The 18124-nt window shown below is 43.0% G+C and overlaps 1 protein-coding gene across 1 annotated transcript; it reads left to right on the top strand.

The window, feature by feature from the left end:
- Nucleotides 1–13738: 13738 nt before the first annotated feature.
- On the top strand, nucleotides 13739–16971 carry GAS1 (growth arrest specific 1). Its single transcript, XM_034774184.1, has one exon. It carries the CDS (start codon nucleotides 14674–14676, stop codon nucleotides 15580–15582), a length of 909 nt encoding a protein of 302 aa, XP_034630075.1. The 5' UTR covers nucleotides 13739–14673; the 3' UTR covers nucleotides 15583–16971.
- The last annotated feature ends 1153 nt before the right edge of the window (nucleotides 16972–18124 follow it).

Raw genomic sequence — 18124 nt, forward strand, 5'->3', positions numbered from 1 at the left:
CTTTAGAAAACAGTCATTATTTGTAGCTTGATTTTTTCAAGATGTTCTCCAGTACATAAAGATGGCAGTGAATTCAATTTAAAAGTCAACTCGAGAAATGCAGTATAATCATCAGAAGATAGCATTGCTTTAGGCATGATTTGATTAAGTGAACAGCCATTCAAAATATTTTACCTTGGAGCATATTTTATCCTATTCAAAGGAGCTGACTTCCTTCAACACTGCAGCCAAAGTATTTTACAAGCAATATGATATTTGAATTATCCACAGGCATATGTACAGATACAGTATATTGCTGTATCTGAGATGACTCTTCTTTGCTGTTGCTATAAAATACTGTAGAAAGGACTGATATATCCAAAGTTTTTTTTTTTTCTCTCCCTTGAAGGGAGTAATGCTTTCATGATTTCCCACAGAACAGCTGCAAAAATACCCTCAATCTGGCATCTGGAATTCTTGAAAGTGACTTGTGGATTTGTGGCTAATGAAACATTGCAAAATAACACTCACCATGTTGTAAAAAAATACCCGTAATGGTTTATTAGCCTTTTGCATGACAAAAATGAAAGGTGCCCCAAGCGTGTTATTCTGTTATAATTATAAAAAGCATAAAATGAGAAAGAAACAGTGCGAATACCTGAATGTTCTGCAGTAGAACCTGATGTAGAGACATGTCTTTATAACCTCAAAAAAGGATTAAAGACTGTGTGGTATTAAAAATCATAATAAGATGACTGGAGAATCTCAGTGAAAATCAGAGGAGTTATGCCTGATTTGCATCAGAATGAGATCAAAATCTGGCCCCAAATATTTGCACTAATTGTATATTATCCAAGACAAGAATTTGTTTTTAAGATATGACCAGATTATGGTGGACATAGTAATCCATTACTAGTCAGGGCCGATAGTAGATGACTATGCCTGGCAGCAAGGAGGGGAGAGGGAAAGAACTGTTTTTTCCAATCTCTCCTCAGCTCATTAGACACAACACACACCTATTATGTACCTATATATTCCTTTCAGAGATTTCAATTTTTTATCATTACAAAACAGGACATAGCAAGATACCGTATATATTCCTATTTCCAATTATATAATTATCTTGTGCACTAAAATGTTTATTACATAAACTAGCTTTTGCATCATAAACAAATAAATGTTATGATCAGTTTGCTTGGGAGAAAGAAAGCCTTATTGATTTGTGCTTTATTGCAAAATAAAGATCAGCTTCAGTAATCAATACTTCCTTAACTCAGCCACTTACTAGGAGTTCTGAGAGAAACTGATATGGAGTTTGGCACAGATTGGCACACTCGATGGCAGAACAAGAGGGTATTGGGTGGAGCAGCCCAAGGAAGTTGCAGGGGCATGAGCAATGGCTCTACAACTATGGGGATCCACTGGCCATAACTCACATAACACATAACAGGTTTCAGCAGCCACAGAACAGCTGTACTGAGACTCTCACTCTGCTGCCCCAAGTTGGGGAGGAAGAATCTGCTTTCTTATTGTCCCCCTGTAGGTTCCATGCACAAAGCTTTGCTCAGGGACCAAGATCTGCCCCTTGAGTGAGTATTCACCCCAGTGCATAGAACCATCACAAAGGCCATGAATCATGTCGGTTCACTGAAGCCCAATTTGGGGTGATTAAATTGGACTTCAGTAGTGCATAGGCCTTGTGGCACTACAGTTGGGAGGTTTGATTCCCAGTGTGGGTAGATAGACTTGTGCTAGCTCCGCTCCAGCCAGTACTCTCAAAGTATCAGTGTAGATGTTGCATGGGCAGAGGCTCAGGCTAGCCACCCAAGTTCAGACCTAGGGGGATGGGCGAGCTCAGACTTGGGTGGCTATCCTGAGCCACCACCCATGCTGCAACACCCATGCTGCTATTTTCAGTGCACTGGCTTGAGTAGAGCTAGCACAAGTCTTTCTACCCATGCTGGGAATCAAACCTCCCAGCAGCAGTGCACACCTATTCCACAAGGTCTGTACACTACTAAAGTCCAATTTAAACACACGCAGGCTGTCTCTCTGCACATGAGTGAATTGCACTCTTGGTGACCATAAATAACTATTGGCTTCAGAAGGAATAACTTGTGCTCTTCTTGAGCCCATTCAGATGTGTGGCAAGTAAGGAGTTGCCTGAATATATGAATATTTTAGAGTTCATACAAAGCTCCAAATGCATACTCTCACTCTCACAAATATCGTGTGGATTTGAACACTCCTTGGACAATGCTGGATCCAAAAATCATGCTTGTATGAAAACAATAAGAGTTTTCAGCATTTAACATAAATATTAGAAGAAAATTATTTTGATATCTGCAAGACACATCTTCTTATTTTGTTTATCTCCATAATTAGAACATTCAAAAGACAGAAGGTTTTTTAACCCTAGATAAACTATGAAATAATTTAAATGATCTTTTACTACACCTTAAAAAACAAGCGAGATAGGAGACGAGATAGAAGAGCAATTATTCCACCCAGCATCCTCAACACTCTTCCTCCATTTCTTTGCTTTCCCAGCTTCCTCCTGGCTTCTTTTACCGACCAATATCTTGCCATCTGTTTCCTACATCAGGGTTTCTCAACCTGTGGGTCATGACCCAAAACTGGGTTACCAGAATGCATCAATGAGTCACAAGGCTAGCTAGGCTCAACTCACCACTCCGGGCATTGCGCTGCTCTGGTTAAGACCAGCCTCCCATCTACATGATGACAGGGGGCTGGCCAGGCCAAATTTGAGCAAGTGGTGCTGCAACATGTGCCTGGTTGCAATGCCACTAACTAATTTTGTCTCAAGTAGCTCCCTTGCCCCATCTAGCATTCATATTCTCAATGATGTCCCAAAAGTGGGTGTGATTTGAGCCCAAAGTGAGAGTTTTCAATCTTGTGCATCAATTGTTTATATAGTACCATCTTGGGCTGGGCTCTGCCTAATTTTGAGCTCCTTGAACTTCATGGGTTCAAAAGTCCAACTCAGACACTAATATTATTAGGTTCACATTCCACTTAGGAGGCACTAGAGCTCCTTGAACTATTCATACCAAGCTATTTATTTGACAATTTAGTCCCATTTTCTGTTAACAAATTATCCACAGACAGACAAAGATTTTGACACATTTGTTTATTATTCAATGAATGGTTTATGAGACTGTATTTCAGTCTATGGAAGGCTTACAACTATTTGCCATGATTTCAGCTTCAAGCGTTTACTAATTGTAATTTGTAATTTATGCTGCGATTGTTCACATCATGCTGTTTCTGCTCCCTGGTTGGATGACTCCAAAATTCACAAAGAGCTTTCAAGATGGCTGCATTGAACAGTGCTGGTACAAATACTCATGCAAATATTCACACACTGGTATGGGGATTGTGATGTGTCATTCTATATTCTTTATGAAAATATGCATATGATACAAATATAACATAACTGAGATATACTTTATGCAAGATGGCTCATGTGAGATATCATGATTTACTGCTAACACTTCAGGTACGACAAAGGAAAAGCCAGACAGGGCGGATGGCCCATCAGTGAGGACAATAGACTGTGAAAAGCTTGACCTTCCTGTGAATGCTCCATACTGCCACTGACTCATGGATGCTGTGATCCTACAGAGTCAGGTGGTCTTGTCAGCTGATACTAAAACATTACCTGGGACTTCTTATAACTTTCCACTGTAAGGGAAGGGGGGGTCAAGTTTGGGAAACAAAGAATTCCCACCTTATGTAAATCCTATTTAAGGGTGGGGAGGAAGGCAAACAGGACTCCTCCTTTCCATGGCTGGTCTGCCCAAGAAGAAAGACAGCAAAGGGGAAGGCAAGGAGGAAGTCCAGACTGAGACGGGTCTAGTCTGAAAAGGAATATAACTGGAACTCTGAAGCACAGAAGCTTTGCAAACTGCCTGCAACAATATCTAGGGTGAGAAATACTATTTGTATCCAATTTCTTTAGTGAAACTAGCTCAGTTTGCGTGTTTGATTTCATTTGCTTAGTAATCTGCTTTGTTCTGTTTGTTACCCCTTTTATCACTTAAAATCTGCCTTTTATAGTTTTGTTTATTATTAAACCCAATTTCTGTAATTTCTAATGGGGGGGAGAAGTGTGCACACCTCTCTCCACACTGAGGGAGGGGGGCGAATTTCATAGTATATCTTTGGGTCTGCACTCAGAGGGAGGTGGACATCTGAGTTCTGGAGAAAGTCCCTTAAGCTGAGTCTTCCCAGAGCGGATCTCGGTCTCTCTGTGCAGCTGGGTGTGGCCCTGCCGGTGTGCTTGGCTGGAAAAGGCTGGGGAGCCGAGCCCAGCAAGACCAGGGAAAAGGGGGCCCAGGCTGGCAGAACAGTCTGACTCAGTGGCGTCCCAGCCCACCAGGTGACATCCAGGGGGTCTAACCCATCACAGGGATTTGCAATACTTTTCTTTCTGCAAACATCTCTGTGAACAAAATTTCAATCCAATGAACCTCCTTGAAAAGCAAATAAAAGGGGTCACAAGAGAATCAAAGCTAATTTATGACTTATGGAAATAAATACTGCAAAAAAAAGTCTCTCTCAAGTTTTGGAAGGAACTACCAAAAAAAAAAAAAAAAGAGAGAGAGAGAGAGAGAAAGAAGGTGGCAGAGAGCATAAATGGGGTGGGGAGTGGAATAGAGAGTAGACAGAGTGGGACTGGGATAAAGGGAACAGAGATGGAATAAAGAAGAAATGTTAATGAAAAATGACTACAGCATGTGTGTATACACACATACACACAGCCTGTTTCCAGGCCAGTCGTTTGTGCTAGTTTAACTTTTTGAGCCTTTGTCTCTTTATATAGAAAAAAAAATGCTCCCAAAAAATCAGAAATGCTATTGCAAAAAAATGTGTTAAGTCTGTAGGGGAAAAAATGTTCTCAAAATGAACTACTTTGCAACCCCAAAAAGAAACAGCTTGAGAGTGTTGCAAAATCTCACATTCCATAAAGTTTTCCTCTCCATATGAAAAAATTTCTTGAGCATAGCTTATAGTAGACCTTTGCTCTAATAAGCAAAGCAGACTGGTGCCTCCTTAGATGTGTAGCCACTAGGGAGTTGTCTACCTTTTCTAGCTAAATCAGAGATTCTTGTGCAAAGGGACATCATATAACTCAGAAATTTTATTTTTTCGTATAATATTAAGCTCTGCTGCATTTCTTGTCTATGTTGTGCCTTGTAGATAAATGGCTAGGAAACTTGTCTTAGACTAAACACCAGTGTGCAGTACATGATGGTAGCCAAAAAATGCATAAGGAGCCCCATACATAGGTCTAGAAATATAGGTGGAACGTTGATTATATTTGCCAGAACAGTGGCTAAAGAAACCCTGCCCAGTCACATCTACACTGGCAGAACTACCAAGACAGAGCCATATTATAGAGTTGTGGTATTGGTAGGGACACTATAAAACAGAGGTGGTAAAAATGTGCTGCTTTTATAGTGTGTGAAGGCAATACCTACTCGGTCCCAGCTAGTCCATCAGCTGTGCACACACTACCCTCATTGACTTCAAAGGGAGTTGCACACACACAACTCAAGGGACTATGAGGGCACTTATTCAAACAGAACTGAACACCCTTTTTGCCTCCCCATCCAGGTTGTGGGGGAATTGAAGTAGAACTGGGGCAGCCCAAGTGGCCTGGTCTCCCCAGCCACCACAGCAGCCCTGGCTCCTAGCGCAGTGTGGCCTAATAGTTGGGCTCATTGCAGCAGTCCTTTGATGAGAGTCCAAGTCGCTAGGGCTACCCTTCTGGGAAGGGCCATGCGGCCTAACAGCTGGAGCCAATAGGACCACCCTCTGCAGCAGGGCAGCATGGCCAAATGGATGGAGCCAATAGGATTACCCTCTGTGGCAGGGCACAACAGTTTCACAGTTCCAGGTTGTATCCTGGGCACCCCATCACAATCTGCTTGCTCTTGAACACTGTCGTATGATCTAACACTGAAGGATATGTGTGTGTCTAGCAGAATACCACAGGCATTGGCATTGCTAAGGAATTATTTAAGGTGAAACAATGAAATATATCTGGGGATAATGAGGCAAAATTAATATAGGTAAAATTTGGGCTGGCTATCAGGAATGCTTCCTAACAGTGAGATCCACAGGGTTATAGAATGGTGTCCCCAGGGAAGTGGTGGAATGAAATCCCATCTATTTTCATTTAGGACATTAAAAATAGGCTGGACAAAGCATTAGAAAACATATTGCAAGGAATAATCCTGTACTGGGAATGGAGGAGGTGACCAAATAGGTCTTCTCCATCTCTGATTTCTTGATTATGCCATTAAAGCACAGCATTGGATGGAGCTACACCACTCCAATAGCATTGTGTCTGCAGCAAGCACCTATCTTTTGGAGTTTTGGAAAATGCAGAAATGCAGCTGCTACTAATCACCTTGTCCCAGCATGTCGTGTAGCATATGTTCTCCGTTGCATCCAACTATCTTAGTTTTGCATATCCTGACACATTCTCTGCCCCTTTGGGAAAGATGGAAAGGAGTGTGTGCCTCAGGAGAACATAAGGCCTGTGATTGGGTTTACATTAGTTTAAAAGCCAATTTGAGTTAAACTAGTACAACTTTTGTGTGTTTACTGTTATGTGATGAAGCAAGGATACCAAGCTCAATAGACTTTGGATATGCTTCTGGGTGGTACTTTTCATTATAGCTATCTTAAATTACTATTCTAAAAGTTAATTTTCAGGGAACAGAGCAATGGGAGACCACATTAGTTAAGAACCCTACTCAGAACATAGTTGAGGCCATAAATATGTTGAATCAGTTATTGTGGTAGACTTAGTGTTGGCTGAAGCCATAGAAATGAAACTGTAACTCCTATTTTTGGTCCTGGAGACAGTGGTTCTACAGAGGGAATTCTTTGCTTTATCTACAAAGATACTTGCTTCCCAGGACTCATCAGGTTGAGAAACTGAAGACTTTCCCATTTCTTCCAACTTCTATTATACTGCTTTAAAGAGGCACATCCAGAAAATTAAACATAAAAATTAGTAGCCATTTTAGGGAGTTTGCTCCTGTCAATTTTTAGAAAATCTGCTAATCAGAACAGCCTAAAAAACAGCCAGCTGTTGTTATGTGTGTATATATTGACATGTCCAACAAATAACTCCCCTAATACTGTGATGTTTGAAATTGTTTTTCCTTATAGACAACGGATGTGGCTTAAATTAATCTTTGTAATATATAGTTTTTATAAAATCTTTTTTGTAAGTGGCTTAACAGGTGACCAGAAATGTACTTCTTTAACAGTTATTTTCACCGTTGTCAACACCAAAAAAGGGCTTTAATTCCTACTCTCTTTTTAAACTTGCTTTAACAACATGTGTGGTCTAGTTTGTAGTTTAGATTGGAAGAGAGTTCAATACAGCAGAGGTCCAAGTAGCATTGTGCAATATTTCCATGTTTACTGTACTGGATGCATTGGGCAAATACCCTCAAAAATACTTACTATTTCATATATAAATAACAATCTCCAATTTTATGAGGATGCCAATTAATTTCTAAGTAAATATTGTAAATTAAGAAGGAAAATCTAAAAGAGAGCCTTAAAATGAAACAGCTTTTTAAGAGTTTTTGTGCACAATTAACCCTTACAGCACCGCATTTTCAGGAATCTTATCCTTAATGTTCTGCAATGAGAAACTTAGTAACAATCACCTCCCGCTTCCAACTCCTCCAAACCAAACAGTACCACTCTCCACTCTCCTGATCCTTTCTGCTCCCTCTCAAGATAAGATCTGCTCAATTTCTCTTCTTGACCACCCCAATACTTCAAGCAACAGAATGTGATCACCTCCTAATGGCTGATTCACTACTTTCCCCTATTTTTGCATGATGCACTGCTAGCTCACCTACTTCCCCCACTGCTAAACAGTGTCCTGCCAGCCCTTTGAGACGCTGATGCACTTGGCCTCACTCTTGATTCCCAGGGGAGTTGGAAATCGATAGCAGAGGATTTGGGGTGCATTGGGAACACCACTTGGAGGATGGGGAGGGGAACTTTCTGTGAGATGGGAAAGGCACGGTAAAGTCAAAAGTCCCAACCCTTAAATCCTTTAGAAACAGACAGTTCCCAGAAATCATATCACTGGGAATCAGCCAGTTTCCTAAGGGTTAACGCATTCCAGTTTGTACGTGTGTTACTGATTATATACACCCCTTCACTGTGCCTTAGTATATCAGTTTGACATATGTTGACTGATGAATGCATATACTGGAAAATTATTTAGCTTAGAAATTGTTAATCAATTTTAAAAATTGAAGGATCCACTTATAAGAGAAAAAATCATTATTTAAGATTTGCATGTAATATATTTTAAACTTTCTTTAAAAAGCCTTGCAAAAATGTCATAAAAATGGACCAATCTGTGCACCAAAAAAATTTACCTGCTCACCCTTTGTCATGATGACAGGGATGAAAAAATGAATGGTCCCAACTCCCCAAGTACTGCCAAGGAATTCACAAAACACCTCAGGAGGAAAGGTGGCCTTTTGCTGCCTTGATTCTGAGACAGCTGTGAACCTGGCCAGTACTCCAGTATAACTCAAGTCTCAAAGCATCCTGAAGAAGTCCTCTACCTTGTATAGGATTCCCCTAGAAGCAAACGAGGAAACCTGGTAGTACTGCTGAGGAGTAACAAGGCATGGGTGCTGGGGCCTCAGAGCACCCTCCCCCCCTAAAAAAATGACTGTGGCCTCCCACAAATCTAATCCTCTGCTTGCAAGGATACTTTGAAAAATATGAAGCAAGTATAACTGATACAGCGATGTCTGACTGAGTCTGCAGAGCCTAAAACAATAGCTCTAAGAGGCTCTAAAAGGCATTAGCTTTCACTCAGTGGGGTGTTAATTCACAAATATGATTGTTGAAATGTCAGCATTTTTAACTATTTCTCTGCTGACCAAAGGGAAGAAGAGACAGGATTATGGTATGAGGATCTGCACATTCTACTGAGAGTAACAGATCATTTTGTTGCCATGAATAGGTGGCACTTGGGAGAATTTCAACTCCCTCCCCATCCCCCAATCTAACCTGGAAAGCCAACAAGCCAAAGGTGAGAAGTAGAGTTTGCACAGGTATCTGAGCCCCACTGAAGAGAAGCAAAACCCCAGGAGCCTAGCAGAGCACGTGAGACCCACTAAGGGAGAGCCAAGATTGAGAATCTGATCCTCAGTGACTGGAGGCCCAGCAGAGTCAAACTAGGCATCAGAGTCTCATTGAACTAAGTCTGTGGAGCTCAGCAGACTATCTGAATCCCACTCAGATGAAGAATCCAGAGATTATCCATGCCACACTGAGGGGCAGCCAAATCCAATGAGGCCAGCTGAGTATGCATTGCCATATTTACGAACAACTGCCCAAGCTACTGTGAGTGGCATCTGATTTAGGCATTTCAAGTGGGTGGGCCTCAGTCTCTGGCTGGACTGTTGAAAACTACCACTAACTTCCCGCTCCCCCTCTCCCCATTCAACCCCTGCCATCTCAGCACCAACATCCATAGAGAGCTTTTTTATTGGGTGTCGGGGAAGGCGGAATTCACTGCCGCAAGATGTTTGAGCCTCCTTTCAGCACCGGATGGAGAGACAGTTAAGCACTGGAATAAGTTACCTGGGGAGGATGTGGAATCCCTATCACTGGAGGTTTTTAAGAGGTTAGACAAACATGTCAGGGATGATCAGGAAGGAGGAATGGTCTAGATCAGAGTTTCTCAACCTTTTTGATACCAGGGACCAGCTTGCTGCCTTCCTAAACTATGTCAGATCTCAGGGACTGGCACCAGGCCGCAGATTGGGTTGTTGAGAAACACTGGACTAGATGACCTCTTGAGGTCCCTTCCAGCCATACATTTCTGTGATTCTATGATCACGTGCAGCCAAATACAGATTTCATTAATATTACTGGGCTCCAGAACGGTAAACTTAGCTGGGATGAACACCGCAAATAAATTAGCTGACTATTTTACAATGGCAGTTTTAAATCTGCTGAAATGCAGAAAAGACAATATAATCCACTAATATAATCCAAATTTGCCTAGGAATTACTTGACCATTAACCAGATATACATGTATTTTTCAATTACATGTGAATGTGAACTGGTGAATTGTAATGTTGTCTCCTTTGTGTGTGTGATTTTTTTTATTTATCTGAACACTCCCAAAGTATAAAATAGCTCTGTGAGAAAAGGTGACAAAAATGTAAGGATCAGAAAAGAGTTGGAAAAGAGATCCACCTGGAAAGATAGTAAAAGACAGCAAGACTAAAGAAAATAAAAACATGCGCATGAGTGTTTATTGTCAATACATAGCTATAACACACTGGCCTTCCTCACAGCCAAGATGATCTTGCAAGTGATGCCCATATAGAAAAATGGTGTAAAGAACTGCATAAACTGTCATTCCAGGAAAGGGCAATACACAGAAAACATAGCAGACTTCCAAATTTTTTAAACATTTGGCCTTTATTTTTCAACTTATACAGCCAGCAAAGGTAATTAAAAGTCTATACAGGTGCTTTGAAAATGGGAATGCAGAATAAGAGTTGCATTCTTGTTTACTCCTAGAGCTAGTCGATTTCAGAAACCTAAAAATGAACATGACAAAAACAGGTCAGCTGTAGCAAAACTTGAACTCATAAGAGGGATTCCAAAGAGTGGTCTCTCTAGACCCTGTACCACATGAGGAAGATTTCCTTCCTCCAAGGGAGAACAATGAGTTCCCATTCCTGACCACTCTGGCAGCTGTTATCCTTCGGGAGTGGTTTATACTTGGGAACAGAATTTGCCCCTAAAAAACAAAAAAGTATGCTTCTCAAACATGTGTTTAGACCTTTGTTTTTGTTAATGTCTTTACTAAAATTGAGGGCATAAAAACCTGAGCAAATGCTACTTTGTGTGCACAAACAGATAGCACACGCAGTTACCTATTTTGCATGCTCAAATGCTATTTTTGCGTGTACAAATGGATATGGCCACCTATTTTGTGGACATATTTTTGTATGCTGTTACTGTATGATATTATTGTTAATAAACTTTAATAAAAGTCCACATTTACTATGGTTATTAGTATGGGACTTGCATTCCTAGATCAGTTAGGTGCTTTTGCAAATCCCATCCTACACTAAAAACCTAATGCTTCATGCCCTGCAAGAACTTTTTACCCAACACCTAAAATGAAAATGATTGCCAATAGAATGGACTCTGGCCCATTCTCTGCCCCTAATCTGGCTTCAGGAAGAATCAGAATGATCAGCTTCCAGTCAAGAGAGAGTCTGGGGATTGTGGTAGAAGCTCCTCTATTCCCCCTATTAACAGGTCCTAGAGACAATTTCTTTCATTCTTTGCAACATAAATTTATTTAGCAATTAAACACACCCTTTTTCTGCTTCCTACTCAGAGAGTGAAATACAGCTGGAGCAAATGATTTTTGCAGATCAAAACATGGGTTGAGAGGAGGACACAGTTCAGCCCACAAACCCCAGGCCTGAAGTCAGGAAGCTCAACAGTAACATCTATTATTTCAGTCCCTGGGCTAGAATAGGACTTTCTGTATCCCCTGCGTGAAAGTTTGCAAATCTATATAATTGTGGATTCATTGGCCCCTCTCTCAGGCTTCTCTACACTTACAGCGCTGCAGCTGCGCCACTGTAGAATTTAGCGAAGATGCTACCTACGCCGACAGGAGAGCTTCTCCCTTTGGTGTACATACTCCACCTCCCGAGAGGTGGTAGCTATGTCGGTGGGAGAAGACTTCCCATTGACATAGTGCTGTCTACACTAGGAGTTTGGTTGGTATAACTATGTTGCAAAGGAGGGTGGAAAATCCACATCCCTGAGAGACGCAGTTATACCAACATAAGTCTGTAGTGTAGTTCAGGGCTTAGCTCATGGCTGTGGGCCTGAAACTCTCACACTCCCATTACTCCCTCTGCAATAGTATATTTGGGACAGACGTGAATGTACCTCCTTGGCAGACAAGTGGTAAAGAAACCCCTGGCTCGGTAGCTCAATATGTGATCTGCCCCACTCACCTTTATTCAGGAATACCTCTAGGTTTTTGGCATAACGGGCCTTGCAGAGGCCCTCTATGAGTGGCTGAAGTTCAATAGTGAACACACTGTTGAAGAAATGCATAGACTAGACCTGCCCAGTGTGTGGTATGTTCACTACTGCGGAGGGGCAAACACTAGAGGGAATTAACCAGAACAAACACCACCACCATTAAAGGAATGTTTAAAACAAATACATAGAACAGCAATTATATTTGACAGCAAATTTTTAGCTTTATGTTGCTTTAAAAAGCGAGCAAGCAACCATGAGTTCTGCTTGTATAGCAGCAGTAGAATGAGAACTGCTGCACTGGAGAAACACAAACCAAGCGTAAAACTGATCACAATGGAACAAATGTTGATGAATGTTTTGCAACACAATCAATTATATTGATTTCTAATTGTATGGCACTTCTATTCCACCTTGCATAGAATTTCAGAAAGACAGCAATCCACGTAGGATAGAAACCCAAGCTCCCTTTGGTTCTGGAAAGTAGATTTAGTCCTAATTTTTGTGACAGATGGAGTTGATAGTCTCCCGATGAAAAAAGCGCCAGTTTTTGACAGGCAGCAGACACTGATGCCTCTTGTGGTCAAAGCCCATGTTGCTCTGGAATTAAGGTAGCACTAAAATTAAAAGAAACACCTACAAATGCACTATCACCAACTCTGCAATATACAGCTTATGTTGGTCTGAACATTTTATATTATATTTGTTATTTTAATCTTATCTTTTCTTTTAATCAAAGAAAGAATTAAGAATGTAATGAGAATTTTAATGCATCCACGACCAGTCTTTTATCTCAGTTAATAAATTTCAGGCAACTTTTAATAGCTAGTAGATCCCAATAAAGAATTCAAATAACCATTTCAGACATTGGGAAACATATTTCCGTGTTCTATTTGCAAAATCTATTGTTATAAATAATGTATATAAGAGGATAGGTTTGTTTTTGTTTTGTTTTGTTTTGTTTTTATTATTAAATCCTAGTAGTTCCGTGCATTGACTCCCCAGAGAAAATCTTCATGCAAATATATAATTTGAATTTGCTTAAAGGCAAAATAAGTGCAAAACGGTGAAATGACAAGTGGTCATGCTTAAGTACTGCAGTTAATGGACCAAATTCTGTTCTCAGTATATGGATGCACACCCATTGAAGTCAGTAGCATTGCACAAATCTTAAAAGAACAGTTTGATTCAGTATGAGATCGAGTTTACATTCCTCGCAGGAAGAATTCTTACTCCCATTGCGAGGGGGAGAACGAGATCAGCAAATGATGCAAGAGCCCTTTCTGTTTGCATATGATATATAATAGCATATTTGATATATAATAAATCTATAATTGTGTGGACTTCTATCAGTAAAATGTATAATGAAATTTATTTTACAGCATCTTTTAAAAACGTATGCCATGATGACATCTCAGGCAACTTCTATAAACCAAACGCTGCTTTGTGACCGCTGGAAAACAGAGATGGGTGGAAAGCTTTGCCTGATGCAAACAGCTGCAAAGTTTCTTCTTGAAAAGCTGTGTTGTTGTGTAGTATAGTAACTCTGGGAGCCTCCTTAACAGTAGGAGGGGCTCCTTGGGGGTTGCTGTCAATCTCGTTAAGCCTTTCCTTTCAAGCTTTGAATGTGAGCTGCCCACCAGCCCCCCTTTCTCCCGTAGATCGTAAAGAAAAAAAAGTTTCAACAACAGGCTGGACCAATAGTAAGTCGAAAAGCAGGGAAAGGGGGCCGAGCGAAGGGAGAAAAGTGGAGAAAAGGAGAAAGAGAGCGACTAGGGAGAGAGAGCGCAGGCTGCGGGCATGTGTAAAAGGGGAAGAAGCGTTGCTAATTGTTTTGTTTGTTTGCTTTTCCATGCATGCATAATGAGGCTTCATCAGAGCACGTTGCTGCTGCTCGGAGGCCACTTTTGTATTTAAAGCCTTGCAAAGAAAAAAAGCTCCACACCGCAGAGCAGAGCAGCTTGCGAGCTTGTTGACAACAGAAGCAGCATCAACCGCAGAGACGGAAAGAAAAGGGAGACCCTGAGCCAGCTATTTCCCCCCTTTCTCTATTTTCTTGCCAAAAAGGGGATTTCTTTCCCCTTCTTCCCAAAAGTGCAACAGTATAAGTGAACGAGCGGAGCCGGGACCGTGAATGGGATCGGAGCGGTTTGTGCGGCTGGCATGTGCGGAGATGCTGAGAGCGGAGAGTTGAAAGCTCCCGAGGAAGCAGCAGCAGCAGCAGCTGGGCATTTATTTTGTGCAAAAAGAGGGAAGAAAGGGATCTGCATGAGAAGCAGGGCAGCAACATGAGCTCCCCCGGCGCAGCCTGCAAGCCCCCGAGTGCACTCAGGAGCCGCTCTCCTCCCAGCCCCCAGTTGCACTGATTAACTAAGGGAACTCTTGCGGCAACCGCAGCCAGGGACTCGGGGGTGGGGGTTGTACTGCAGCCCGCTGTTCCAGCCTCGGAGGGGCCGCGTGGATGGATTGATGAGGGGAAGCCTCATGCACACAGCTGGCAGGAGTTTTGCAAACTTTTCTACGGGCAGCTGCTCCTCCTCCACCCCTCATCGACCCTCTTCCAGCCGCCGCCGCCCGCAATGGTGGTAGGTTCGCCCGCTCTGCATGAAGGAGGCGGCGGCGGCCGCCGGTGGCTGATGCCGGGCGCCTGGCTCTGGCTGACGGTGGTGCTGGGCGCGGTGTCCCCCCCGCGGGTGCACGGCCGGAGGCTGATCTGCTGGCAGGCGGTGCTACAGTGTCAGGGGGAGCCCGAGTGCAGCTACGCGTACAACCAGTACGCCGAGGCGTGCGCCCCGGTGCTCCTGCAGCAGCACCCGGCCGGCAGCGCTGGGGCCGCTGCCGCCTCCTCCCGGCGGCGGTGCCCGAGCCACTGCATCGCGGCCCTGATCCAGCTCAACCACACCCGGCGGGGCCCGGCGCTGGAGGAATGCGACTGCGCCCAGGATGAGACCTGCTGGGCCACCAAGCGCGCCATCGAGCCCTGCCTGCCCCGCACCAGCGGCGGGGCCGGGGGCGCGGCGGGCGGCGGAGGCGGCGGGGTGATGGGCTGCACCGAGGCCCGGCGGCGCTGCGACTGGGACAGCCGCTGCAGCGCGGCGCTGGGCCGCTACATGGTGTCCTGCGGCAAGCTCTTCAACGGGCTGCGCTGCACCGAGGAGTGCCGGGCCGTGATCGAGGACATGCTGGCCGTGCCCAAGGCCGTGCCGCTCAACGACTGCGTCTGCGACGGGCTGGAGCGGCCCATCTGCGAGACAATGAAGGAGAACATGGCCCGCCTCTGCTTCGGCGCCGAAGCGGGCGCCAACGGCGCCGGCAGCAGCGGCGGCTCGGACGGGGGGGCGGAGGATTACTACGATGATGAGTACGGGGACGAGCCAGATGAGCCCGGCCCCCAGCCCGGCTTCCCCGCGCCGGCCGATCGCGCCTGCCGAGCGCCCGCCCCAGCAGCCTGGACCGCGCTGGCCTCCATTTTGCTGCTGCTGCTGTAGCCACCGAGTCCCCATTTGCTTCAGGGCTCGCGCGCGCGCGGCGCTCGGGACACGTGGGGGGATCCCGGGTCCCAGACGTCCCCCCGGGATCATTTAGGGGGACGCTCCCCTCCTCCTCCTCCATCTCCGCGGTCGTTTCTCAGACAGGGCCCCTCCCTCCCCGTCTCCCCCAATACTTCTCTGCACACCCTCTTGCCAACACCTGCCTGGACATTTATCTTAGGCACTGTCCTCACACACACACACACACAGAGTTAAAATCATTTTGATGGCGACGATACCAGTTTATTGGCCTTGTAAACTGGTCACTGTGTTCTGCACGGGAACTAAGGAGATGGAGAGATATGGACGGAGGGAGGCGTCCAGGACCGCGGGGTGATTTGGCTTGGTTTTAGCGTGCACTATGCAATTTGTTCCACACCCCCGGCTTGTTGTTAGCAGCAAGCCGATGAGTTAAGAAGAGGAACTGTTAGCAAAGCTACTGTAGGTTCATTACCATCCCGCGAAAACAAAACACAAATAGTAAGGTGCTAATAGTTGTTAGCATTTGACTTGAGGATGAGAGAGAGGTGGGAAACCCGAACTTGCTGCCAAAACAACTGCCTTACTGGTTATAAGTAGACCAACAACTCGAATTCAAGTACCGTTCTCCGTATCACCATTCAAAATATTCACAATGATGCCTGAAAGAGGATTACGTTTCAATTGCCTTTAATTAACTGGCGGGGGGGGAGTTTGGAACAAATTGATGGGATCTCAGCCTCCCCTCACATTCACTGTCCCCGTAACAAATGCCTGCCAGCAAACATCTCTTTTTCTTCAACCTAACGAGATAAAAATGCAGATTTTTCAGAATTGTTGGCTGCACTGAACAATGCAACTTTGGTCTTAAAAGAGCTCTGCACTGCCATCTTCGAAAGACACTTTTTAAACTCAAGAACTTGTATGTACAAATATTCTGAAAAGTTATATTGTCTCTAGTCATATCAGGGTGCTGACCTCTGGTAAATCTTATATAAAATGTATTTAAAACTGGGATTTGTTACCAGTCACTCTACTATGTATATAGAATTTTATAAATTGTATGCTTGGGGAATAATTTATTTTTTAAAAAATAAAAGTTTTTAAGTCTACATCCTATTTGCCAGATAACTGCATTTGCTGTTCTTTTCTGGAAAGATACAGATTTCATTTTATGTGTAAAGGGATACAAGCAACAATAATGAACTATTCTGTAGAACATCAAATGTACAGTGTATTTTATAGTTTTGAAGTTAACTTTCTTATTTTAAGAGACTTTATGAACACTGTAGAATTGTATAAATGCATTTCCGAGCTGCCTTAACGTATTTTTATAGAAGGCATAAAAGATCCTATGTTTTAAATATCTACGGCTTTGTGTATTTCTTAAATGTGTAAATTAGTAAAGGAAGAGTTTTAAATATGGATGCATGATGATGTCCAGAGACACTGCTATTGAGTGAATTATCAGTCCTGTTTGGGGGAACAGGGGAGGAAGGATAAATAATAAATAAATAAAAACTCAGTATCTCTCTATGGTACTTTAAATAGATGTCTATTACTTTTGCCCTTACTTTAATGAATAATTGGACATAAGTAGTAAACAGGACTTTGAAAATACTATCTTCAAAGCAAGTAGTTGATTTTTGTATGTGTTGGCATGGTAACGTTCCAGTGCAGAGCGGTGTAAAACAATTCTCAGTTTGTCTTCCAAGGACACTGCTCCTATATGTGTATAGAATTATCAAGCCAGCAGCTCCTTCCTTATGAAATGGAGGATGGTATTCCCACTGATGCTGCTAGACTTCTCATATACATGCAGAATATCATGCCACACATACAGTGTCTCAAGCAACTTTCAAAAATATTTAGATTATATACAGTAGATGATAGGCATTTGCAACAAAATTCATGAAAGTTTGCAAGCCAATTTGCCTTTCTCCACAGTGAAGAGTGCAAAAGTAAACAAACTGGGGTGATCAACAATTACCAGAACTTGTAATACTGTTCTTTGGAGTTGTTTTGCATTGGTCTGAAGCCTGGTTTTCTGCCAGAGCTACTGATCTACACTCAAACGCCCTTAGATAAATAATTACACTCTTAAGCTGTGTCGAGTGCTGATACACTTGACCTTGTAAATAGAAATGTTTGCAGTAGGAATAAACTCCGGCATTGGAAAATCTTTTAAACATTAACACAAAGGAGGGAGCTTGGTCCTCTGGGGATTTGAGTTTGAACCGCGCCAAGCTAGGCACTTGCAAAAAAAAAAAAAAAGTTTGTTTATCTTCTATTCATGCTGTTTATTTAAAGCTTTTAGTTTTAAATGCGGTGATTGGAAGGCAAGACAGAAGTTTAAAAGCCACCACAAATAAACTTTGACTGAGGGGGCGACAGATTAGCAAAATAGTGTCTTTTTCATCTTAACAGATCTTGAGAGAAGATAAACCCACATCTGTCTATTAAGTCAAATAACACAGTTATAAATCCCCGTTTCTAGGATCAGTTATTTTAGATACTGTTT

Source organism: Trachemys scripta, chromosome 6, assembly GCF_013100865.1.
Source record: "Trachemys scripta elegans isolate TJP31775 chromosome 6, CAS_Tse_1.0, whole genome shotgun sequence".
Classification (NCBI taxonomy): Eukaryota; Metazoa; Chordata; order Testudines; family Emydidae; genus Trachemys; species Trachemys scripta.

Bases quoted from the DNA above. Each gene is read 5' to 3' on its own strand.
- GAS1 (XM_034774184.1), top strand. From the start codon at position 14,674: ATGGTGGTAGGTTCGCCCGCTCTGCATGAAGGAGGCGGCGGCGGCCGC.